Genomic DNA, 27141 nt, shown 5'->3' on the forward strand with positions numbered 1-27141 from the left:
CAGGAAAGCAGGCAAAAAAAGTGAATAGATAATTCAGTAAGACAAGACATGATATAATGATATAATGACCCTTCAAAATAGAAAAAATTTTCAATTCTCTCACAATATAAGAAATGCAAATTAAAACTACTCTTTAGATACCATTTCTAAGTATCAAATTGGAAAACATTAAAAAGCTTCGTAGCCCTGTCTGTTGACATTGTTGATAGGAATGCAAAATAATATAATCTTTATAGAAGAAAATTTGGCAATTTCTAACAAAACTACATATGCATTTACCTAGTAACCTCACAGTCCCACTTCTAGGAATTAATCCTGAAGATATACTTCTAACAATATAAAAACATGTACGCACAAGGTTATTCATTGCAACTTCGTGTGTAATTATAAAATGTCGGGGATAAAACTAATATTTAGGAGACTGGTTAGATAAACTCTGGTATGTCCATATGAGGGCAAATACAAATGAAGTATGAGGACAATCACTATGAAAAGGAAAGAGCAACTTCCCTCAGTTTATAATTTGTTACAAAATTCATAGAGGACATAGAATTTGCAAGCTTCACTTTTTCATCCCGACATCTACTATGTGCCCATTAAGGGAACAGAGAGTTAAACAGCACATTGTCCCTGCCTCCAGGGAGTTTACAAAGGATGGGAGAGACAAACAGCTAAATTCCATCAATTCCAAAATACATTTTACATCTCTGAAATCAGGATGCACCTTCAGTGGACAGAATCTTACAACTGCTGGCCAGCTAATTATTCTCTGACCATGTCTGAACCTGGCTTTGTATATCTCTCTGTAGCAAAAAGGGATAAGTATAACCCATTTATGGTTTAGTCAACAAATTAAAGACCACTTGGGAAAATGAATCGCAGCTATTGCCTTAAAACATTTCTGTCAACACCTTCTGTTAAAATCAAGAAAGTACCAGTATTGAAACCTAAATGGCTATCAGTAGCTTGGAAGAATATCCTGGAAATGTCTGTTGTTGACAAAGCACACAGGATGCAGACAATAGTATGTGAAATGACATGAACATCTACAGCTGAACCAAAAAAAGTCATACCCTGAAGGTAAAGAAGTTTTAGAAATGCTTCAACCATTCATCCCAGTTGTAATTTCTTTTTTCTGCATGCACAAGAGATAGATAATCTAAATTATATCTTAAAGAGATCTTTCATTAAGAATAAAATAAAACTGCTAACTGATAGTCTTATGTGATAACTTAATTTGCTGCACTACTTTCTTATTGGAACACAAAATAATGGCATGTCTTATAATTGATGGCACATTGGACTTAATGAAATACAGTCATTATCACAGGACAGAGCCATAAGTGTTATCCAAAAGGACATTTAAGGGCCAGTGAAACAAAGGAGTACATATAAATCAAACTGGGGACTTAACAGAAAACACAGAGATGGTGGCAGTGGAGCTAAGGCTTTTTTTTCTTTTGGTTTTTTTTTTTTAAATGTTTGTTTTTGAGAGAGAGAGTGAGAGAGAGAGAGAGAAAACGAGCAAGCAGGGTAGGGGCAAAAAAAAAAAAAGGGAGACACAGAATCCAAAGCAGGCTCTAAGTTCTGAACTGTCAGAACCGTGCCTGGCCTGGCACAGGGCTCAAATTCACAAACCATGAGGTCATGACCTGAGCTGAAGTTGGACCCTTAACCGACTAAGCCACCCAGGCACCCCAGGAGCTAAGTTTTGAAGAGCAAGCCAACTGGTCCTCAGGAGAAGGAGGTTCATAGAGCATGAATGGTGCAAGAAAGCATGGCTGCCTAACACATCAAGTCATGCTGAGGAGACTACAAATCATTCTTTATGACTGGAGTTCAAAGGTGAATGTTAGCTGTATGGGTTGAAGCCTCAAACCTGGCTAAGAGAGGCCTGGGGGGACACCAAACAAAAAAAAAGCACTGTGCTAAGCAACAGAATTTGAATATTATCTTACAAACTACACAAAGTGATTCAAAGGCTAAAAGCAGGGGGAAAATAGAAAAAACAAAATTCAGAGCTGGAAGGATGGATTGGGAAAAACCCAGGCTGGAAACAGGTGGAAAGCCTAGGAGGCTTGATAAGTGAGGTGAAAAGGGTTGAGCACCAGAAGTAAAGCTACTGTAGCAGGAACATAGAGAAGTACTCACATAAACACCAATAAAAATGTGTTAAGGTTCTCAGCAATTAAAAAGAACAAACTACTGATACATACAACAATGTGGATGAATCTCAAATGCATTATATAAGTGAAACAAACCAGACTCAAAAGGCTATTTAAATCCATTTATACACCATTCAGGAAAAGGCAAAATAGGGATAGAAAACAGATCAGTGGTTGCCAGGTGGCAGGGAGGGGGTGACTACAAAGAGGCACAAGGGAATTTTCTGAGCTGATGGAAATGTCCTATTATCTCAGTTGGGGTAGTCGTTATACAACCGAATGTATCTGTCAAAATGGACTGAATTTTACTACACGTGAATTATACCTCAATAAAAGAAAGAAAGAAAGAAAGAAAGAAAGAAAGAAAGAAAGAAAGAAAGAAAGAAAGAAAGAGAGAGAAGGAAGGAAGGAAGGAAGGAAGGAAGGAAGGAAGGAAGGAAGGAAGGAAAGGAAGGAAAGGAAGGAAAGGAAGGAAAGGAAGGAAGGAAGGAAGGAAGGAAGGGAGGAAAGGAAGGAAGGAAGGAAGGGAAAACAGGCACCTGGGTGGCTCAGTTGGTTGAGTGTCAGACTCCTGATTTAGGCTCAGCTCATGATCTCAGGGTTCATGGGATTGAGCTCCACACTGGGCTCACTGATGTTAAGGGCCTGCTTGGGATTCTCTTTCTCCTTCTCTCTCTGTCCCTCCCCAGCTTGCACACATTTGTGCAAGCGCTCTCTCTCTCTCTCTCTCTCTCTCAAAATAGATAAATAAACACAAAAAAATGTGATAAGGTGGATCACAGCCACACTCATTCATTCACATATTGCCAACGTCTGCTATTCCACTACAATAGTAGAATCGTATTGTTTCAACAAGGTCCACATGGTCCACAAAGACCAAAATATTTATGATCCAGCCCTTTAAAAAAAGTTTATCAACCCTGTTATAGAGTATTGTCAGCCATTTGTATGGTTCTCATTCAAAACAAAACAAAACAAAACTTAATTGTCCATAAAAGGAAAAGGAAGACAATAACAGAATGTGCATCAATACTCTATTCAAACTAACTGGAGGAAAGGAATTAGTTGTTTTCTTTCTTTCTTTTTTTTTAAATTTATTTATTTTTAAGTTTACTCATTTTTGAGAGAGACAGAGCATGAGCATGAGCATGAGCAGGGGAGGGGCAGAGAGAGAGAAGGAGACACAGAATCCAAAGCAGGCTCCAGGCTCTGTGCTGACAGCTCAGATGCGGGGCTCGAACGCATGAACCGTGAGATTACGACCTGAGCCCAAGTTGGACGCTTAACCAACTGAGCCGCCCAGGCGCCCAAGAAATGAGTTGTTTTCTAAATAGATCCTGAATTAAATCTCCCAAAAGGAAAGAGTATATATTCAGTTCTAAATAATAGCCACAGATTTCTTTTTATAAATGTTCACAAAATCCTCATGTTATAATCCCCGCATCTTCCAATTCAACCTATTGTTTAAATTATATATTTGTTGGATATTTTTTCCTATTTTTTTCTTTTTAAGTTTATTTATTTTTGAGAGAGAGACAACGAGAGTGAGTAGGGGAGGGGCAGAGAGAGAGGGAAACAGAATCCCAGGACAGAAGCTGCCCTGTCAGGACACAGCCCGATGCAGGGCTCGATTTCATAAACTGTGAGATCATGATCTGAGCTGAAGTCAAGAGTTGGACACTTAACTGACTGAGCCACCCAGGAGCCCCAATATTTTTTCTTCTTGAAGTGACATGACACTGGCTTTTATTTAAGTAATTAGCTACACTCTATAAAACTGCTTCTTTATATAACTTCTACATGAAACAACTAGCTTTCCCATGTATTTGAAGTGTGAAGCGTGCATCCAAATAATTAGAGATGATATCACTTCTCATTTTAAGCTGCAAAATACGGATAACAAAGCTTGTGGCATTTTTACATAAAAATCAAGCACAGGCTCTATGTGAAAAATTTAAAAATGTGGTAAGGAAAAAAATTATGCCAGATGCCTACAAATGATTTTGATATATATGAGTTGCACTCATTTCATTATTAATATTTAAAATGAAGAAATGTAATAGTGTTAGTATGCATAGGCAATAATCACAATGATGATTTTAAAATTAGTTGAGTATAAACTTGAATAACCTTTTCCAATAATGGTGATACATTACAGAGAGTTATCTATACTCTCTTGGTTCTAATAAAGTATATTTGTGAAGCAACTTGGAATAAGGTTGTAGTTTGTGGCTTTACAATTTAATTTGCAAAATTCCCTATGTGTGCAATTGTCACATGCTTAGTAGCACCCTGATGAAATTTACTGAGGTAACTATTCCATACAATTATACAATGTATCATATTTATAATCTTATAATTATGAATAACATTATGCACTATAACTTATCTATGAAATTACAACAAAGAACATTATGGTTATTGGTCCTCCTAGCATGACTCTGATATTATAGGCAAGAAATATGAAATCATATTTAATAAAAATGTCCCTTCAAATTAGAAGGGACGTTTTATTCTGCTAACTTTTAAAATTTTATAATTGCATTGGGGCGCCTGGGTCGCTCAGTCGGTTAAGCGTCAGACTTCGGCTCAGGTCATGATCTTATGGTTTGTGGGTTCGGGCCTGGTGTTGGGCTCTGTGCTGACAGCTCGGATCCTGGAGCCTGCTTCGGATACTGTGTCTTGCTGTCTCTCTGCCCCTCCCCTGCTCATCCTCTGTCTCTCTCTGTCTCAAAAATAAATAAAACACTTAAAAAAATTAAAATTTTATAATTGCACTAAATTTTAAACTTTGATGAACTACAATAAATTTTAAAGCACATTCTACACAAAGGAGGTAGGAGACAAGACAACCTCATTATCAAGGAGAAACTGAAGAACACATGAGACAGGAGCCTTGGTGAGCCTAGGACTTGAAAAGGATTGCTCAAGTCAACAATTTTGATGATGATGACATACATTGTTCTTTGAAAATAACTTTTATAATGTAAGAAATTTAAAGGAGCCGAGGTGAGTAAATTCTTAGAGTGTAGCAAACTACTTAAATTCTTAGCTTTATGAAGGTTAGTCTATGTGGGGAAAGAAAAAAATATAAAGAAGACAGGAAGGATCACAGATTGTAGCAAAATAAGAAATCAAGAAAACAAGATGAGTTACACAGAATCATGCAGAAAGGCAGCCTCCAAGGTTGAACATTAACCATTTAAATAAATACAGCTATCTTACAATCTTGATGAGAGAAAAGTACAAAGTCAAGGCAAAGACAAGAAGCAAGCAAATAAATCCAAGACACACAGCAATGAAAACAAAGGAGAGAGAATGAAAGAAATAAAGATACTTCTACTGTATCTGGATGAACAGGAAGAAGTAGAAATTGTAGATTAAAGATAGAGAAGAGAATTTGGTTTGAGTTTAGCTCTAGGAAGAAAAACTTAACTGAAAAATCAAAATGATTCTAAGACCTCAATCTGTTTTAGATAGTGATTATTTTCATTACAGGTCCCATGAACTTATTTGTGCTTAAATTTCTTATTGGAGCTGACTTGGCTTTTATACAAATAGTACTTTAACAAAAGAAAGATATCTCAGATCTGATGCTGTTTATGATGATGTGGAAAGAAATCTGGAAACATGCCCTTATCTGGTTGTGAAGGAAAAGAATAATAACTTGGATTTCTTTGACACTACGAAATCACTGGCTTCAACACTAAAAAAAGAATAACCATTTAAAAGAATCTGACCTAACACTTGAGCCAAGTGATTCAAGATTTTTATAACCTATTATAAAACTTACTTTATGTACTGCCACAAATCTGTGTTAAGGCTCTGTTTTTCTTTTTCTTCATATGAAATCCAGTTCTAAAAATAGTCAAGTCTAAAAATAAAGCAAAACCCACAGATTAAGTGTAGCTTTATACATGTACAAATAACAGGGAAATCTCCACATCTTCTAGGAAAACAGATGTTGGGTTACTTATTCCCACTAAATTCTCTATGTTGGGTCAAACTTCCAGAATTTTTTCCATATTTTTCATTAATATGGACTGTATTATTATAAAACCCAAACCTGTCTTGAATTCTATTAAATTAGTTCCTCTGTCCCAGAGAGCTCAATGAGCTCTACTAATAAATATGAAAGTACGAACAAAGAGTCTTATATTTGATCTCAGGAGCTTGGTTTCTATCATGAAAACCAACTGATTAACAGTTTAAAAAAATGTGCAAATGTCAATACAGTACCTATTGATTCTTTGATCCAGTGCATGGAGACAGACAGAAACAAACTCACCTACGTCACTTTCTGAACTCTATGCTTTCAGAAATCACTTTTCTTCTAGATATTCCTATAAAGACTAATGGGCAGAAAAGCAAAATTGGAAAAGGAGTTTCAGAATATGTGGTTTATTTGCTTATCTCTGTGCCAGTTTTCCCAATCCTCAATGGTAGCATCTTCCTACCTTTGTTTATCCATAAATCAACAAACTTAACAACAGAGTAAAAAAACCACATTAAAATAGTATTTTTGTTAATTTGCTGTCATTCTCCAATAATATATAAGAAGTCTGTTCTCAGCCTCTTAAACTAATGCTTTCAAATGTACAGATAACATTCTCAATGGCAGGATACTTTGGGTACTTTTCCAGTGGAGCTGAGATCTGATGATGGATACATACATACTCTCTTGTTTGGTTCTTCTTTTAATGAAGGGCAGAATGAGGTGACCATAATTTTCACACAGCTCAAACATATAATTTTAGGATGATTTACCACTACCAAATCACCATAAAGTGACTACAAAAACCTGAAACCGTATTGTGTGGAAAAATTGATGAGGCATAAATTATTTCCAGCTTTCATTACAATGAGTGTTTTTATTTTAACATGAAGAAAATAATCATGTGTATAATTCTAGAAATAATACTATTAACAAATTAAGTTAGAGTCACAAAGAAAAGAAATATTGTCCTCAAAAGTTCTTCTCCATATGATTCGAAGTAGTGGCACTTGGGAAATACATTGTGCTTGTATTTATCCTTAATCTATATATGGAAAATAAGATATTTATAGTACAATTTAACTTATTTTACAAATATATCGATGATTTGGGTGTTTCCCCCCCTCCCAATTACTTGGTAGAAAAGTATTTTCATTGGAAATTAAAAAGTTGATAATTAACAGGTTGGTGAGATGATAAAATATCATCCTCAGATCACTTCTAACGAGCTAACGAAAGGATATAGACAGATGAAGTAGCATACTGAGTTAACCATCTGCCTTCTGATCTCTGACAAAGACACCAAGAGGAGTGATTCATAAAAGGGGAGGGTGTTCTTCATGGCGTCTGCCATAAATTAAGTTTAAGATATACTCTCTCTCAATTTCCTTAATTGTCTTTAAAAAGCCAGTAGACCTAGAATCAAATCATAAAAACTCATTTCAAAATATATTTTCAGTGAGTTCCAAGACTTGCCACCTTCTATAGAGTGTAGAAATTCATTCTTTTCCCTACATGTGTATATCTAAAGACCAAGGATATCACTACTAGTTTAATCTCTTCACCTGAATTTTTCTTAGTGATTTCAGAAATCATATGCTTCTTCACAGATTTTATGTAAACTCTGGCCAATTCAACCAATAGACACAAAGTACCTTAAAGCAGCATTGAAAGGAATCTTCTCAACAGAATCATTTAAAGTATGAGCTGTTAACATTTTCTACAATCCAAAATCATAATAAGTAACTAGTTTAAACATCATTTTTCAAAAATAAAAACATTTTAACATAAGTATATTTAGTGTCAGTAATAATAACAAAGTTAACTAAAAAATAAACTAAAAAGGCAAACTACAATCTAAAATGTAAGTAAATAATATCACATCCACTCCCCAAACTGTTCAAAAATAAAAATGGAAACTCTGCCATAAGTGAAAAGATACTATAATCAAAGACTAACATATAGAATCGATAAATTACGCAGTATGAAAATGTCTTACGAGTGATCAATACAAACAAATACACGAGAGAAAAATTTACTGTGTAAAAACACCAGCTGTAAGTTTGATTTTTAATCATACCATATGCAACATGGACATTCACAAAAACAATCTATTCAAAAATACTTAGGAATAAATTTAACCAAGAAGATAAAAGACTTGTACACTGAAAACTATAAAAGAAATTATTGCTGAAAGAAATTATTGAAGACAAATATATGAGAAGACATTCATGTTCACAGATTGAAAGACTTAAATATTAAGATGACAATATTACCCAAAGTGATCTATATATTCTGTGAAATTCCTATAAAAATCTCAATAGCATTCTTTTTTCATAAATAGAAAAACCTATCCTAAGATTCATATAGAAACCCAAGGAATGCTGAATATCCAAAACAACCCTGGAAAAGAAAACAAAGTTGGAGGTCTCACACTTCCTTATTTCAAAACTTACTATAAAGCTATAGAAATCCAAACAGTGTGAGAATGACATAAGGACAGACAGAGCAATGAAATAGAAGAGAGAGCTCAGAATAAACCCTCACATATATAGTGAATTGGTTTTTGACAAGGATGCTAAGACCATCCTATGAGGAAAAGACTGTCTTTTCAACAAATGGTGCTGGGAAAACTGGATATCCACATGTAAACGATTTGAAGTTGGACCCTTACTTTTCACTGTATACAAAGATTAATTCAAAACAGATCAAAGACCTAAATGTGAGATCTAAAACTATTAACACTCTTAGAATAAAACAGAGAAAGTTCATGATATTGGACCTAGCAATGATTTACTGTATATAACACCAAAAGCATAGGCAACAATAACAAAAAGATAAATTAGACTTCGTCAAAATTTAAAATTTTTGTGCATCAACAGATAGTATAAAGAGAGTGAAAAGACAACCTACAGAATGGGGAAAAAAACATGTGTAAATCATAACAGAAAATGGGTTAATATCCAGAATATATGAAGAACTCCTACAACTCAACAACAAAAAGACAACCCAAATTGAAACACAAGCAAGGAACTTGAATAGGCTTTTCTCCAAATAAGACATACAAATGGTCAATAAGTACATGAGAAGATGCTCAATTTCATTAGCCATTAGGGAAATGCAGATCAAAACTACAATGAGTTACGACTTCACACACTGCTGGTGGGAATGTAAATTGGTGTCACTGCTACAGAAAGCAGTATAGCAGCTCCTCAAAAAGTTAAACATAGAAATACAATATGGTTCAGTAACATCACGTTAACATCTAGGTATATATATAATAAGAGTTGAAAGTAGGGACTCAAACAGATACTTATATACCAATGTTTATAGTCACATTATTCACAAAAATCAAAAGGTAGAAACAACCGTGTGTTCACCAATATTTGGATAGAAAAACAAAAGCTAGTATATCCATACAACAGAATATTATTGAGCCATAAAAAGAAATGAAATTCTGATATATGCTATAACATGAATGAACCTTGAAAACATCATGCCAGGTAAAATAGAGACAAAATGACAAAAAAGTGCTTGGTTCTACTTAAATGATGTACCTAGAATAGGCAAATTCATAGGGACAGAAAGTACCATTGAGGTTACCAGAGTCTGGGGTGGGGGATGGGAAGTTATCATTTAATGAATATAGAGTTTCTATCTGGAATACAAAATGTTCTAAAAATAAGTCAGACAAAGAAAGACAAATACCATATGAACTCATTTATATGTGGAATCTAAAAAACAAAACAAAAAAAAGCCAAGACAGACCTATAAATACAGAGAGCAAACTGGTGGTTGCCAGAGGGGAGGAGGGAGGGCGATGGACAAAATGGGTCAAAGGGAACAAGAGATGCAGGAAGGAAACAAAAAAGTTCTGGAAATAGATAATAGTGATGGCTACACAACATTGTGAATATACTTAAAGCCAGTGAGTTGTACACTTAGAAACAGTTAAAATGGCAAATTTCATGTTGTGTGTATTTTTCCACAATAAGAAAATACTCTATTCAGTGAATACCTAATTATCTCCCATTGCTGCTAAAACCCATTTTATTTCGATTTCCAAATTACTACTAAATGCAGTCTGTGTATGTGCACACATGCAGGTAAATTGAATCTCTCTTGAAAAACAGACACAGGTGCTGATATGGTGTGCACATTCAACACTCTAAAATGCACTTTCAAAAGTTGCAAGTAATTACAATTGTACTCCAATTTGATTTTTATTTCAGTTATTTATGTAGACCAAAATTAACAGGTCATACATAACTCAAGGAAGAATATCCATAACTTCTACTGATGGTCTAAATATATATGTTTATAGTCCAAGTACTAAAAATGAACATCATACCTGATAGAGCATGATGGGTTCTATGTTGTATCCTAAGTTATCTGCAAAGTTCTTAGCAATGACCGTTTTTCCACAACCCTACAAATGGAAACACAATCATTTAAGGGAGAAGTCAAAACAACCAAAAGTTGGGAAACAGAAATCCGCAGTGAGACTGCTGCTATTCTTACTTTTCCTCCAATTAAACATATGTCCTTAACCATGTGTGACTGCATCATCTCAGCCAGTAGTTGTTTATGGCTTAAAGTCTTTACAAAATGCTCTGATGCACAAGGTTGACTTATTGGCCTGGTCCCAGCTGGCACCTATAATTAAAGAGAAGTAAATATAATATGCATATGTGTTTCTCAAAACATTAGTAAATGAAAGAACATAACTGCCATTTAGAAGCCCCTAATAATCCCTTGCTCAATTCAATTCTGTACTGTTTTTGATATTTCAATAGAGCAGCAACTATTTTCTTATTCACAGATCTGATTATCATTATCATCAACCCTCCAAATCAATCATCCCTCTAAAATTAAAGCCCTGTGCTGTCAGACATTTTCATAATAATCATGTCATTTGGGGGTTATTTATAACTTATAATAACAATGTCACTACTTGAGAATGAAGTTTTTTGTCCAAATTCCAGTGCTAAGTACAGAATTTCAAGTCAGTCTACTGGGACTCTCCAAAGTCACCAATGATGTCCTGATTTCTAAAATCCATGTCCACAAATCCTTTTCCACTCTTAGTTTACAACTCGGAAGTATCTGGTCTTAAAATCTCCCCTCTCATCCTTCACACCTGCTTCTTTTATTTTCTATCTCCTCCTCATTTGTCTCCTGGGGACTCCACTAGGAGATTTCCATGTTCTGCAGAGGACTTGGGGCCCATCATAACAGGAACCCTACATAATTATAAGTTTGGAAGTGACAAGATTAGATTTGCATTTAAGAAAGATCATCGTGGTGGTAACATAGAAGGCTGACCGGAGGGACTGGAGGCAATGAAGTCAGAAAGCCATCACCAAAAAGAAGCAAACAATGAAAGCTTGCTCCCATTTCATGCCTTTGGACATGTCTGAAGTGTCCTGAAGTGTCCTATCACCTTTCCACTCCTGAGCTACTGGAAAACTCCTATGTCATACTTGAAGACAGCTTACTCTATATCCCCACAGCCATTCCAATGCAGTCCTTACTTATCTGCCTCTATTTAGACCATCAGCTTAATGAAGTCATTCATCTGAAGTAGACAGAAGAGTGTAGTGGAAAGTGATCCTGTCTAGAAGTCTCATCTGTGACATTTCTTAGCTAGTAACCATGAATGAATTGATTATCCTCTTTACATCTGTTTTCCAATCTATAAAATGCAGATTATAAAACTTGCCTCCAGGATTATTGGGGGATTTAATGGCATAATGTATTTATGGTATTATATATTTGTCAAGAGACAAATATAGTGACTAATACACAGTAGACACTAATAATTTTTTTTTAATTTTTTTTTCAACATTTTTATTTTATTTTTGGGACAGAGAGAGACAGAGCATGAACGGGGGAGGGGCAGAGAGAGAGGGAGACACAGAATCAGAAACAGGCTCCAGGCTCTGAGCCATCAGCCCAGAGCCTGACGCGGGGCTCGAACTCACGGACCGCGAGATCGTGACCTGGCTGAAGTCGGACGCTTAACCAACTGCGCCACCCAGGCGCCCCGACGCTAATAATTTTTAATACAGAGCTTGGCTCAGAGTAGACATTAATCAATGTTCAGCTTGATAAATGAATAAATGCAGCAACATTAATAAGTATTAATAATATCACATTAGAGCACATAAAAAGTCTACATAATTAAAGTGCGCTGTGGCACATAAGAAGGCAAGCCTTCTTCTTCCCCACATTCACTTACAATTCATTTAAGTCTCTGTTTTTCAAGCTGTGTTTCCTTGTGATAGTTTCCCATCCCCTCTTGGGGTTCTCAGGGCTCTCAAAGGGTTGGAAGAAAGGGAGGCAGAGCAAGCATATAGAGCCCTGTGACCAAATATCCTTCCCTTTTCTAAAACCTCTCCAACCAGAACAGCTCCTCTTTTAACTGTTGCATGTAGTTAAGAAAGATTTTATTCGAAAAGAGTGTTCCACAGCCGCTAAAATATGTTTGAAAACACTATTTCTTATCAAGGACTCAGAATACAAAATACTTTATTCGGTACTTCATTTGATTTTCCCAGAGATCAACTTTAGTTTTTTATGAGAAACTACGCTTATGTTTCTCCTGAACTTTTCCAGTTTACAAACATACATGACTGTGGATACATGGATAAATACAGATACAGATATACAGATGTGACACTAGAGAGCCAAAGAAGATTTAAAAGGGGATCATAAATGGGCAGAACTTAGCACATCTCAGAAAGTACAAACTTTATCCATTACCTGAATGGTCACTTCTTTTTCTGCAATCCGGACAGTCACAGAAGCTTGGGGGGAATGGCTTTCAGTCAGCCTCTCCACTCTCACAACCTCTTTAGGAAGCACAGAGCTTCCTGAATCTTGGAGTTCAAAGCGCTGCAAAATTACAAGAAAATCATGTAATTTACTTTTCATTTTAGTATTAATTTTTTTTAATGTTTATTTATTTTTGAGACAGAGCACGAACAGAGGAGGGGGAGAGAGAGAGAGAGAGAGAGACAGAATCCGAAGCAGGTTCCAGGCCCTTAGCTGTCAGCACAGAGCCCAACGCAGGGCGTGAACCCACGAGCATGAGATCATGACCTGAGCCCTAAGTTGGACGCTCAACCGACTGAGCCACCCAGGCGCCCCTTTACTTTTTATTTTAGTATTAATGTTGGATATCTGGAAGATTCATCTTAATGAGAACTGAAACTCTATATTATAAAAGTAGAGGTAAAAAATTAATGAGAATTTTTCCTATTTTTACAAAAGTCATTCTACTTAAGCCAATTACTAAAGGTGATATGCAAATCGCTCCTAAGATTTACTCAATGACAAGTAATGAAGTCACTTAATTCCTGAACTGCCAGAAGTTCACAGCCTCCATTTCTTACTGATCAAAAGTTCCAGTTTCCAGGAAAGGATGATGAGACTCTCGACAGCATGTTAAAGTTAAATAAGACTTATTTTGGTTGATTTCTTAAATCAACTGATGTTGATGTTGCCTGAAATTCATGAAACCAAACTTCCTGGACACCATTCTGCTGTTGGCTTGTGTGATTAGCCTAACTGATTACAATATATGACAACAATCACAGATATTTCCACAGTCTCTGGCACAGTGCCTTATATGGTGTAGGTTCTCAGTACTTGTCAAACTGAGTATAAAGACTAAGACCATTGATTCTTTCTCCATAGAGAACAATTATCAATGTTCTAACACTTGTTTACACACCTCATACCAGCTGGTTATATAAAAATGCACACAAAGAACACAACAAGTAAATGGAAAATGAGAATACTAATAGAAAATTAATTAAATCCTCTGCCCTAGACTAGCAGCATGTTCAATATGAAAAGCTTAATTCATTTTCAGTATAAACAGGCAGAAACTAACCCCTCAAAATCCTACCACAGTTTTAGAACATTATCACTATTGTGAAAGAGTTGAACCTCAATGCAAGGGCAGATCACTGCTTATTCAACAGAATGCCACAACTCCAGAAAATAGATTTGGGGGAAGAAAATCATTTTCAACCTCAATGTTCTAAGCATAGGAACCCAATTCAAGTCTTTTTGGTGTCCTAAGTACTTAAGACACTCACTTACTCCATTCCTCAAACCTAAGAAAAACTGTCTCTTTGTGCTATCATTTAAAAATATGTTTTATGTTTTATGCATTTTATACATGCAAAGTCCCATAGTATTACATAATTTGGTAGGAGCTGCTTCTATGTTGTAGACAAATAACAATTATTGACACTTTAATTTCATGCAAAAAAAAATGCTACACTTTTAAGGGAAGTTCAACAGGAAAGGAGTAAGGCCTTAGAATTAAATTCTTTAGAATTTAGAATCTAGAGTCATTAAATTCTAAGAAAACAAATGTATTAGCTTAAAGGTATGCTTTTAACCCCAGCTATAATAACGTCAGTCTAACCTGATATAGGATTGACTGCAGAGCAATTATATTCCAGAAATGAACACTAATGCCTCAAACCTCTTGCTATAACTGGTTATGTCATTTTAAATAATTCAAGCTAAAATATATCAATAGAATCAACCTAGTAGGCTAGAAGACCCTATGAATACCCTAAGTAAAAGAACTCAAGTTGCAAGATGAATTACCATCTGCTGGCATGGGAAGTTTAAAGAACTGTTAACCAAAAAGGTAAATGAGAAACAAAATACATATATAATTCTCATAGACCATATGTTAGCAAGAAGTAGAAAATCAAAGTTTATTTGCCTCACCATGTTACATTAATGAGTAGTTCCTGTTGATTCTTGAATGTCAATTAAACAATACTAATTTTTTTTTAATATACTTTCCTTGGGATTGCATTATTTGAACTGTGAAATATAATGTAATAAAAGAAAATGTTAATTACGTGTTGGCCTGCAAGGCCTCCATATTCACCCTCACTATTCTCAATCCTGTTCCTCTAAGCTATTCATTTTCCTCATACCTTTTTCTAGGCTCTGAAGAACTAAGAAAGAAAGTCTCCGTACCATACTTCCTGACTACCAAAAAAGTAGGCAGCCCCAGTCTCTGCTGGGCTCTCTTTCCAGTGCCAATCAGCAACCAATGCCAACCAACATTACTCTCCTTAGGGGTCCTCTGAACCAATGCATTCCTATCTCAGCTGGTCATCTAGCTGCCTCCTCCACCCACAACAGAGCCTTCATGCACATACTCCTCCATTTGCTTGAAAATAAACCCCATTAGGATAATATCATAATGTATCTATTTGGCTCACTCCAAATCCCCAGAATCTAGAATCATACATGGGGCACAGTCGGCGGTCAACAGAGGTTTGTTAAATGAATACACAAAATTCTTTCCCCCTAGTCCTCAAAATCCTCTATATTTTCATCAATCCTCACTTCTTTTCCCAGTGTCTCAGTAGAAAGGACTTCTGCTTTAATTATGAGTGAGTGGAAAGCCACTGGAAGTCTGCTTTCTCCATCTCGGTTAATGATAATTCCATCACCTCAGCTACAGGGTGGAAAAATATGGTCTTCCATCATTCCAAACCAAGGCAGAATGGCGCTCTGGAAATGTCCTTTCCATATCCAGTCCGTATCCATAAATATTCTCCATGTATTCCACAGATTTCATCCCCTCTTCCTATGAAGATGTTTGTCTTCCCATTTCAAGAAACAAATAAAGTCATTTCTTTATCTCTCAGGCCGTATCCATAAATATTCTCCATGTATTCCACAGATTTCATCCCCTCTTCCTATGAAGATGTTTGTCTTCCCATTTCAAGAAACAAAGTCATTTCTTGATTCTACATAATCCTTGAGTGAACACTATCTTTTCACTTCTCACCATCACACTTATTTTACAAGTAGTATATAATCACTGTTTCTGCTTTCTCATCTCTGATTTACCAGTCAGCTGACTGATTTTTGGCTTACATTCCCCCCACTCCACTAACATTTTGTTCCCGTTAAGTTCACCAATAATACCCTACTCACCAAATTAACTAAATAAATACATTTGTTTTCCTCCTATTTTACTGTTCCCTTCTTCTCAGTCTTTTCTGCAGGTTCTTCTTCAATTACCTGACCAGTGCACATCAGGGTACTTCAGGAGTGGATCTTTTATATGTTTGCTTGGTGTTCACTTTTTTAGTAATCTCATCCAGTTTCAGACTACGAACCATTTGCATGCTCTGACTACTCTTTCTCTAATTTGAAGGTTCTCTGTGTGCTGTCCAATCCTTAAATGTTGGTTCTTGCAGGGTTTAGTCTTCAAACAATACTTCTCACCATATACACTCCTCTTCAGTTCTTTCATTTACGTGATCAATTCAACTAACACCCATATATTTATTACTAGCTCCCAAGTATTTATCTCTAATATCAAAATAGCTCCAGATCCACATCCATGTTTTCAAGTGTACTAGACAGACCCAACTGGTCCTACCTAAGAAGAACAGACAGCCAAGACATGCTACTAGGAGACCAAATGTACTTGTTACTATCCTGTAACAAAAGCGTACTATTCTCAAAGTATAGCAGATTCAGAGTGAGAGTATTTTCTTTAAGACATCCTTAACTAAAAGCTAGAAGTGATTTATGACTACAGAAACATGTTTTTAGAGTACCAACATCATACGACAAGTACCATCTTAGGAATGAAAGACATTTTAACCATTTTTATTGCTTGTTTTGGGAAACAAAGGTGTTCTGAATTTTAGCTTACTGCATTTTTCAGTGAGTAATAACTTTTCCTTAAAATAGTCTAATTAAGGGATTATACTAAAATCCAAACGGGTATCTAATTCATACACAAATATCTATGAATTTCTATGACAATGTAGGTCAGAAGTTATTACTTTTAATTAAAAACTTTTGTTTATGTTTACTTATGTATTTGGGAGAGAAGAGAGAGAGGGAGAGAGAGAAAGTACAGGAGCACAGGAGGGGCAGAGAGAGAGAGAAGGAGAGAGAGAAAGAATACCAAGTAGGGTCCGCGCTGCCAGTGCAGAGCTTGAGGCGAGACTCAAACTCACAAACAGTGAGAACATGACCTGAGCCGAAATCAAGAGTCAGATGCTTAACTCACTGAGCCACCCAGGGACCTGAGAGGTTGATTATTTCTCAAGGAAAAGTTATTATACATATATACGTATCTTCCTGGTTTGCAATTACAATAGATATTGCTATTCCCTCATTCAATATTTTTTCCAATTCAACAATATTGCCTTCAATTTCACCTCTCTTAATTCAAAATCATTTGAGGATATATAAAATTTTGTCCATCTGTGAACATTAGCTTGAGAAAATAGAGACACTTAGAATAACAAATGAACCACATGGACTGTCCTAGAACAGATTACAAAAAAATTATACCAATCACTAGACTGTCACCATTTTTAAAGAGAACAATTTAACACTCTAATCTGGTTGTATATATCACAATGATCTTACAAAAAGAAAGTTTTTCTTTAGGTTCAGATGAATGAATTTAAGGTCCCCACCCACCCTTATTTATCTACTGAGGAGTTAGACAAAGAAGTTAACTATTCCTTAACTAGCTCTTCACACACTTACGATAAGAAAAGATAACCACTTTTTCTAATCTTATCTAAGTAATACCATTCCCTTTTCAATTTTTTAGACTCTGAAATTTGAATTATTTCCTGTCTGTAATACAGTCCTTCAATCATTTTTCTATGTTCCCCTGTATCATAAAGGGCGAAATAAAGGCCAAACAAAACACTGCAATACTAGCTACTTTCTTTAAAAAACTCAATTCCTTAAAGGTATCCTATAACTTTAACTCATTTGTACTAGTTGTTTTGTTTTGTTTTTTTAATTCCAGTACAGTTAACATACAATGTTATATTAGTTTCAGGTGTACAATACAATGATTCAACAATTCTACACATTATTCAGTGTGCCCTTAATCCCCTTCACCTATTTCACCCATCTCCCTCTGGTAATCATCAGTTTGTGCCATATAGTTAAGAGTATGTTTTTTGGTTAGTCTTTATTTTTCCTTTGTTCATTTGTTTTGTTTCTTAAATTCCACATATGAGTGAAATCATATGGTATATGTCTTTCTCTGACCTATTTCCCTTAGCATTACACTCCCTAACTTCATCCACGTTGCTGCAAATGGCAAGATTTCATTCTTATTTATGGCTGAATAATATTCCATTGTGTATATATAACTACACCAGTTTGCATTCCCACCAACACTGCACAAGTGTTCCTTTTTCTCTACATCCTCACTAACACTTGTTGTTTCTTGTATTTTATTTTAGCCATGTTCATAGGTCTGAGGTGATATCTCATTGTGGTTTTGATTTGCATATCTCTGATGATGAATGATGCTGCATTTCTTTTCATACTTCCGTTGACCATGTGTGTATGTCTTCTTTGCAGAAATACCTATTCATGTCTTCTGCTCATTTTTTAATTCATTATTCGTGTTTTTGGTTTTGAGTTAAGTTCTTTATATATCTTGGATACTCTTTATTGAATATGCATTTTGTAAATATCTTCTACCATTAAGTAACTTGTCTTTTAGTTTTCTTCTTGATTATTTCCTTTGCTGTGCAGAAACTTTTTATTTTGATGTGTTCCCAATAGTTTATTTTTGCTTTTGTTTCCCTTGCCTCAGGAGATATATCAGAAAAATGTTGTTATGGCTGATGTCAGAGAAATTACTGCCTATGATCTCTAAGATTTTTATGGTTCAGATCTCACATTTAGGTCCTTAATCTACTCTGAGTTTATTTTGGTATATGATATAAGAAAGTGATCCAGTTTCATACTTTTGCATGTACAAGCTGTCCAGTTTTCCCAACACCATTTGTTGAAGAGACTGTCTTTTCCCCATTGCATATTCTTGCCTCCTTTGTCAAATATGAGTTGATCATATAATTGTGGGTTTATTTCTGGGCTATTTTATTCTATTGATCTATGTGTTTATTTCTGTGCCAGTAGCATACTGTTTTGATTACTATGGCCTTGTAGTATATCTTGAAATCTGGGATTGTGATCCCAGTTTTGTTTTTTTTCAAGATTGCTTTGGCTATTTGTGGTTCCATACAAATTTTAGGATTGTTTGTTCTAGTTCTGTGAAAAATACTGTTTATATTTTGATAGAAATTGCATTAAATCTATAGATTGCTTGAGTAGTATGAACATTTCAACAATATTTGGTCTCCTAATCCATGAACATGGAATGTTTTCCATTTGTTTGTGTCATCTTCAATTTCTTTCATCAATGTTTTATAGTTTTCAGAGTACAGGTCTTTTGCCTCCTTAAGTTTATTCCTAGGTATTTTATGATTTGGGGTGCAATTATAAATGGGATTGTTTTCTTAATTTCTATTTCTGCTCTTAAGTCTTAAAGACATGCAAAGGATTTCTGTATATTGATTTTGTATCTTGTGAGTTTACTGAATTCATTTATTCTAGTAGTTTTTTGGTGGGGTCGTTAGGGTGTTCTTTATATGTCATTTGCAAATAGTGAAAGTCTTACTTCTTCCTTACCGATTCTTGTCTGATTGCTGTGGTTAGGACTTCCAGTACTATGTTGAATAAAAGTGGCAAGAGTGGACATCGTTGTCATATTCCTGATCTTAGAAGAAAAGCTCTCAGTTTTTCACCACTTAATATGATTGTTAGCTGTGGGTTTTTCAGATATGGCCTTTAATACGTTCAGGTGCGTTCCCTCTAAGCCTATTTTGTTGAGGGTTTTTCTCATGAATGGAAGTTGCACTTTGTCAAATGCTTTTCCTGTATCTATTGAAATGATCATATGTTTTTTATCCTTTCTCTTGTTGATGTGAGGTATGTTGACTGATTTGTAAATATTGAACCATCTTGCATCACAGGGATAAATCCCACTTGATCGTGGTGAGTAATTTTTTTTAATGTATTATTGGGGGCTCTCTGTGCTTCCTGGATCTGAATTTCTATTTTCTTCCACAGATTCAAGAAGTTTTCAGCTATTATTTCTTCAAATAAATTTTGACCCTTTGCTTTCTTTCCTTCTTTCTTCTTTCATCCTTTCTTTCATTTTTCTTTTTCTTTCTTTCTTTCTTTCTTTCTTTCTTCCTTTTCTTCCCTTTCTTCCTTTTCTTTCTTTTTCTTTCTTTCTTTCTTTCTTTCTTTCTTTCTTTCTTTCTTTCTTTTCTTTTTTTCTTTATGTTGCAAATGTTATTATGTTTGATGGTGTTGCTGATTTCCCGAAGTCTATTTTCATTTCTATTATGCTTTTCTCTTTCTCCTGTTCAGTGTTATTGTCTTCCAGTACTCTGTCCTTCAGGTCACTGATCATTCTTCTTCTCTAATCTACTATTTATTCTACCTACTGTATTTTAAATTTCAGTTATTGAGTTCTTCATCTGATTGTTTTTTGTTTGTTTGTTTTCTATCTCTTTGGTAAGGGTCTCACTGATGTCGTCCACTCTTTTCTCAAGTCCAGTGACCATCTTTATGAACATTACTTTAAATTCTCCATCAGGCATATTACTTATTTTCATTTTATTTACCTTTCTTGCTGTGATTTTGTCCTGTTTGTTCATTTGGGACATATTCCTCTGTCTACTCATTTTGTCTAACTCTTTGTGTCTGTTTTCATGTGTCAGGAAACTCAGCTACATCTCCTACTCTTGAAAGTAGTGGCCTTATGAAGAAGATCTATAGTGCTCTGCAGTGCAATGTCCCCTATTTACCAAGACCTGGCACTTCAGGTGTCTCCTATGTGTGTTGTGTGCACCCTACTGTTTTGGCTGAGCCACTTTTGCCTTCAATCCAGTCATTTGCAATGTGTCTTTTTGCCTTGTGGGCAGGGTTGGATCCCTGTGTTGTTAGTGAGCCAGCCTGAGGCTGCCTTGGCCTTGATTTGAGTCAGACCAGGGATTTGCCAGAGATGCAGTGGCACCAAACTGCAGAGTGCTTTCCCTGTGTTGTCCCTTGAGAAGCTTTTGTCGGTGGGCAGAGTCCGTAATCAACCAGATGTCTGCCTCCAGACCATGACTGGGACTGCAGTTGGACTAGTGTGTGTGATTATCTTCTTCTCTCTCTGGGGCAAGAGTCACTTTGGAGTGGTGCTCACAGTTGGGACTGCTTGCACACTGCCATCCTGTGGCACCACTTTGGGTGTGCTCTGGCCAAGGATGCACTGCAGGGGTTGTGTCCGCAGAATGCAGGACCTGGGTGCACTCTTAGCAAGTTAGGCAGGGCATGTTGGTGCTGTGCTGGTTCTTAAAGATGGCCATGTATCTAGGCTGGGAGGGTGGGGGAAGAAAATGGTATTTGCCAGCTCTTTTGTTCTTGAGGAAGTCTCCCAAAGATCCCTACCCCTCCAGCATGTGCTCTGAAATTGGCAAACAAATCCTCCCATATACCCCAGCATTTTCCAAACTGCTGTTTCTATGCTGTATCTCTGTGGGGCTATTTGTCATGCTGTTTCTACAATGGTGGGGACTTAGATTCCTATCACCCTCCCAGAGCTGAGCCCACAGATTTTCAAAGTTCCACATGGTAAGCCCTGCTAATTATAAGAACTTGCAAAATTCAAAATGTTATGGAGATTCATCTTCCCTTTGCTGGTCTCCCATGCCTGGGATGCCTGGTGTGAGGGTCTGCTCTTTTCCCCTCTTTTGTGCCCAAGACATCCCTCTGTTCCACAAACAGTCCCACCATTTAGCTCCCGACCACATCTTCACCCTTCCTATTCACTTCAATGTGCTCTTCTCTTCATTTAACTGTGGATAGTGTGTTCTCCCAGTCTTTGGGTTGTTTTCTGGGTTACTTACACGAATGTGGGTGTTATCTAGTTGTATCTGTGGGACAAAGTGGGCTTAGGATCTTCCTACTCCACTATCATCACTGGAAGTCTAATTTGTGTGACTAGTTTTTTAAATAAGAGCTCAGAAACACATCAAAGTGTCTTCTTTATAAAAATAAAGGCCTTGGTTCATAACTGACTTTTCTAGGCACTGAATATCTTCTCTCAGCTCTGTCATGAAAAAGTTTACTTTGCTTCATTTTATCAGACATTCCCATGACATCTTCTTCATCCCTATCTACCTACCATTGTTCTCCAGGCATTGGGCATTGTGCTGAGGGGCAATGAGGGAGCACATCTGGAATCACAGCCTTTTTCATCAACACTAGGTGCTCTATTCAATGACCAATGCCAACTTAGTTCAGATGTTGATTAAATCAAAGATAAATTCTAGTTCTTTTTGTCAACGTCTAGAATAAACTTAAAGTGAACTATATGGTTATATTTTCTCCTTGCTTCTTTATGCTTTTCATTTAGATTCTATCCCCAATGATACTTCTCAGGATCTATGGGGAAGAACTTTTCATTAGTTTTATTTTTTTATTGTTACTATTATTGTTATCATTATTGACATCACCAATAAATGAAAATAATGTTTCTTTGGCTAGCTGGTATGTGGGAAACACCTGCTGAAGTACCTAGCATCTACTTCCAAGTTCTTCTCACTATTAGTAGCTGCATAAAGAATACCTCTTTCTGTACTCCCCTTGTAGATATTGGAATAAGGGAGAAACAAATACCACTCCATTTGCGTAAGGTTGTAAACTCCTGGCCTCCAGGAAATGAAGGGCCTATACACAGAGCCAACAGCTTAGTGTTCACATTCTACCTACTCCTTAGAAATCTGCTCTTTGAGCCAAACTGCAAAAGAAAAACAAAAACTGTCTGTTGTAAAAAGGAATTTGGGTAAGTCAATAAATTCCTGCCAGGAGTAAACCCATTTAAATATATAGTCATAAGATATATATTGTGATTGGCCCTTTAGAAAACACTACCATTAACTATACAATGAGGAAATTATGGCATCTGTATTTTGAAAGAAAATCAACTCCATATATTATGAACCACTCTGACAAAAATAAGAACTTCATTAATTTAAATGACAGGTCTACAAGCAATTTCCATAGTTTTATATAAAGTCCTTACTTTTCAAGTTAATAATTTAAGTTACAGGCAGATAAATTTTAAGTGTTATATTTGTTTAATTTTTTTTTATTTTGAAATGAGTTATAATGGATATTCATTTTGTAAAATTTTTTATCTTGAAATAATTTCAAACTTACAGGAAAGTTACAGGACAGTTGTAGAAAGAACTTCTATTTTGCCTTCACTCAGATTTTTCAAAGATTACCATTTTAGCATATTTATTACCTCCCTCTTGCCGCCAGCATCCCTAACACACCCATTATAATTGGTCTTTTTCTGAACCATTTAAGGGCAAGCCACAGATATGATGCTCCATCATCCCTGAATATTCTAGTTCATATTTGCTAAAACAAGAATTGTGGCCAACATATTCACCACATAAGCTTCCAAATCAGGAAATCATTTTAATAGAACACTGTCATTCAATCCACAGACCATATCAACTTTAACCAAATGTGCTAACAATGTCATGTTTTCCTATCTGGTCCAGGATCCAACACAGGATCACATGTCATATCTCTTTAGTCTCTTTCAATCTAAAGCAGTCTTTCAGTTTTTCTTTTTCTTTTATGAACGGGACAATTCTAAAGAATACAGGCCTCTCATTATGTAAGAGGGCCCTCAACCTAGGTCTATACAATACTTTCTCATGGCCAAATTCATGCAATGAATTCTTATCCAGAATATCCTGAAATGAGGCTGAGCCCTTCTCAGCTCAACAGTCAAGAGACACATAATGTCGATTTGTCCTACCTGGTCAAGTTGGTATTTACTATAAAAATGCCATTTTTTTGTTTTGTAGTCAAGTGAGTATTTTGGTAGGAGATAATCTTAGATTGCATCAATATCCTATTCTTCATAGACCCTCCACCCACCAGTTTTAAAACCTTTGATGACTCCTACCTAAATCAACTTCCACACTGGTGGCTGCCAAATGGTGACTTTTCTGCATTTATTCATAGGTGTTCTATATTAAGAAGAGATTTTTCTTCTCCCCCTTTATTTACTCATTTGTATCAACATGAACTCAGGGATTCCCATTTTGTTCAATGGTTTATAATCAATTGCTATCTTTGTTTATTTTCATGCTAAAATTGTCCCACATTTTGGCCAATGGGGGCCACCTCAAACTGGCTCCTGTGTCACTTTGGTATGTTAACATCATTTGTTAAACATTTCCTTACTTTTGGGCACAATAAGATGATCCAGGTTCATCATGAACTTTCCCTGTGCTGAGCCTTGAACCAGCACTACTTTCTAGGAATCCTGATTCCTTTTAGGAAGTGTGGTATTTAGAAACCAATGTCTTGGCACTTGGTATGATCATTGCCACTGGAATGTCATAGTTTTCAGGCCCTCTTAAGGGGACAGAGCTAGAAAATATGTGTCTGTATACTCATACATACACAGTATCTATATCTATTACTCTGCTTATATATATTAAAATATTAAAAAAAAACACATGAGTTCATACTGATTCCTCCAAGTCTAATCTAACACCTCAGGGGTCTTTCTTTTCTTCTCCCTTTCTATGCTTATAAATTCCTTTCCCAATGGTAAGAAACATAGCTCTTATAATCCTCAATTTATTCACTCATTTCCTCAATTGATTTACTCATTTGTTCAATACAACCAGTCTCCCAACCACAGCAGCCACCTCTGTACTTGCTTCCCTGTCACTGGCATGCCAGTGGCTCCAGGACTAGAAGAAAAAGGGAAGGAAAAGTAAGGGAAGGCATGGGAAAGACAGAAAGAGAAAAAGAAGGAAAGAGGAGGAAGAGAGAAATGGAAGAAGGGAAGAGAAGGGACAAGAAGAGAAATGGAAAAAGAAAGAAAAGTGAAGCAGATACTTACTTTTAAAACACCTTCCACAGCCATTTTCCCTTCATGTCCTAGTAAGATAGTGTATGGATAAAGCCACTGGATTGCATGTTTGATTGACATCATAGGAAAGGAATCCTATTTAGGAGCAAAAATACACAGGGATGAAGAACATCCAAAATAATCACAAAAAATTTATCTGAAATGCATATTTGACATATATGACATATCCAATGTATATATGATTATAAAAAATAACCAAGAGGTTTCTCATATTTTCCACAAGTCCACAAAAAACATTCATTACTCCCTCTTCTTTTCCTGTTCCACACCCTTTCACTGGGTAAGCCTACCCACCCCCATCTTTCAGCTACCATCTATCTGTTAATGGCTCCCATGTCTCAGTATCTGGTCCTGAGCTCTAGACTCGAATTCTCAATTGCCCAAATGTGACCCTTTAGATATCCCATTGACCTCCATTCAACATGCCTGAAACTACATGTCTGAACACGTTTCCCTACCCTATTCATCCCAAAGTATGCTCTTCACTTGTATTCCTTGTTTTTTCATGTTTATTTAGTTTTGAAAGAGAGAGAGTGTATGGGTGGGGAGGGGAAGAGAGAAAGGGAGACAGAATCTGAAGCAGGCTCCAGGCTCTGAGCTGTCAGCACAGAGCCTGACACGGGGCTTGAACCCACAAGCAGTGAGATCATGACCTGAGCTGAAGTCGGATGCGTAACCGACTGAGCCACCCAGGCGCCCCCATTCCTAATCTGAGTTAATCACATCCACATTTACTTAGTTTCACAGTTACAACTACAAAGTTAGAAAGTGTTTATTATTCTCAAAAGTTTTCTCCAAGTTAAACTGCTTTCCCAACAGGGACAATTAGAGAAATTTCAGCATAGGTTGTCCTGTAGATGATATTATAGCATTTCTGTCAACATACTGAAGGGTGTGATAATGGTTCTGGTTATGTGGAAGAACGTCTTACGACTTCTTCCAAGTTGCATACTAAAGTATATAAAAATACTGATCATAATTTACTTTCAAATGGTTCGGAAAAGAGAGAGAGAGAGCAAACAAATGTGGCAATATGTTAAAAATTGGTGATTCTACTTGAAGGGGTTATAGATGTTCATTTTACTGTTTTTGAACTTTTATTTTTAGATTTGAGAACTATCAAAGTAAAATGTTCCAAGCAAAAACAAAAAGAACAAAAAGCAGAAGACGTGGTAAAAAGGAAGAGAAAAGCTGTTCTAAACACAGAGCACAGTGCGAACAATACCTGTGAAACCTAACTCACTGAGTCTCAGGAAACCTAAATGAATAGGAACAAAGTTTAAAAGTAAGTCTCTTGTCTCGGCAGTATCCCTACTACCTGGGATTATGCTCTCCTTAGCACAGTCTCTCACTGACTGTTACAACAGTTTCCTATTTGGTCCGTATGCAACGAGGCTTTCCCCATCCCTCCTCCCTGCCCACAGAGGTATCTTCCTCCACCATAGAACTGATTACTCCACGCTTCACCTACTTAGTAATATCTAACAGGCCACTTCTTCCACACCATGAAATCCAGACAACTTCACTCACCATGCAAAACACTTCACAATAAAGTTCTCACCTCTCTCTTCACCCTACACGCTTGCTCTAACGACACAACTTATCATTCTTCAAACATACCAAGCCCGTTTGTGATTCAACACCTCTGTGCATGCTGTTCCCTCTGCCTGGAGGGCATTTCCACCAATCCTGACACGACTGTCAGGACCTTTGTTAAACTGTACTGGACAATGTTTACACTCTACCAAACACCTCGGATCGGTTTTTATCTTTTCTGAGCCTCCCACCTTTCCCTTTCAACAGCTAGCTGCTGCAGGGCTTTTAAAGAAGACTACTTTTGAACTCCCAAAGCCAGCTTTGCCCACAGCCAAGAGAGCAGCTAGTGCCTGGAAATTTGTGTCCCTTGTGATGACCCACTGACCAATGACTGCTGGTGCCTGAGTGCAAAAGCCCCAGCTCCCTGCCTCAGGCTGCAGGCCGCCTCTGCAGGCTCCTCAGGCCTCTCCAGGCTGAGTCATCCTTCTCTCTGTGGAGTTTTTACCTGAACTGCATGTCTACCTACCTCCCTCCTAGGCTATGAGCTCAGTAAGGGCTCACAACACATTGCTGGTCTCCGTACAGTATAC

The 27141-nt window shown here is 36.5% G+C and overlaps 1 protein-coding gene across 2 annotated transcripts in view; it reads right to left on the reverse strand.

Moving 5' to 3' along the window:
- The window catches only part of VWA8 (von Willebrand factor A domain containing 8), a 364304-nt gene that overhangs the window by 261574 nt on the left and 75589 nt on the right, over positions 1–27141 (reverse strand). For both annotated transcript variants that reach the window (XM_086711392.1, XM_086711387.1), the window contains 4 exons: positions 24986–25090; positions 12925–13056; positions 10681–10815; positions 10511–10588 (listed from right to left, as the gene is read on the reverse strand). In XM_086711392.1, coding sequence (XP_086567518.1) covers positions 10511–10588; positions 10681–10815; positions 12925–13056; positions 24986–25090 — 450 coding nt within the window. The remainder of the gene's footprint in view (positions 1–10510; positions 10589–10680; positions 10816–12924; positions 13057–24985; positions 25091–27141) is intronic.

Source organism: Puma concolor, chromosome A1 (assembly GCF_028749965.1).
Source record: "Puma concolor isolate L17-30 chromosome A1, mPumCon1.1.hap2, whole genome shotgun sequence".
NCBI classification, from domain to species: domain Eukaryota; kingdom Metazoa; phylum Chordata; class Mammalia; order Carnivora; family Felidae; genus Puma; species Puma concolor.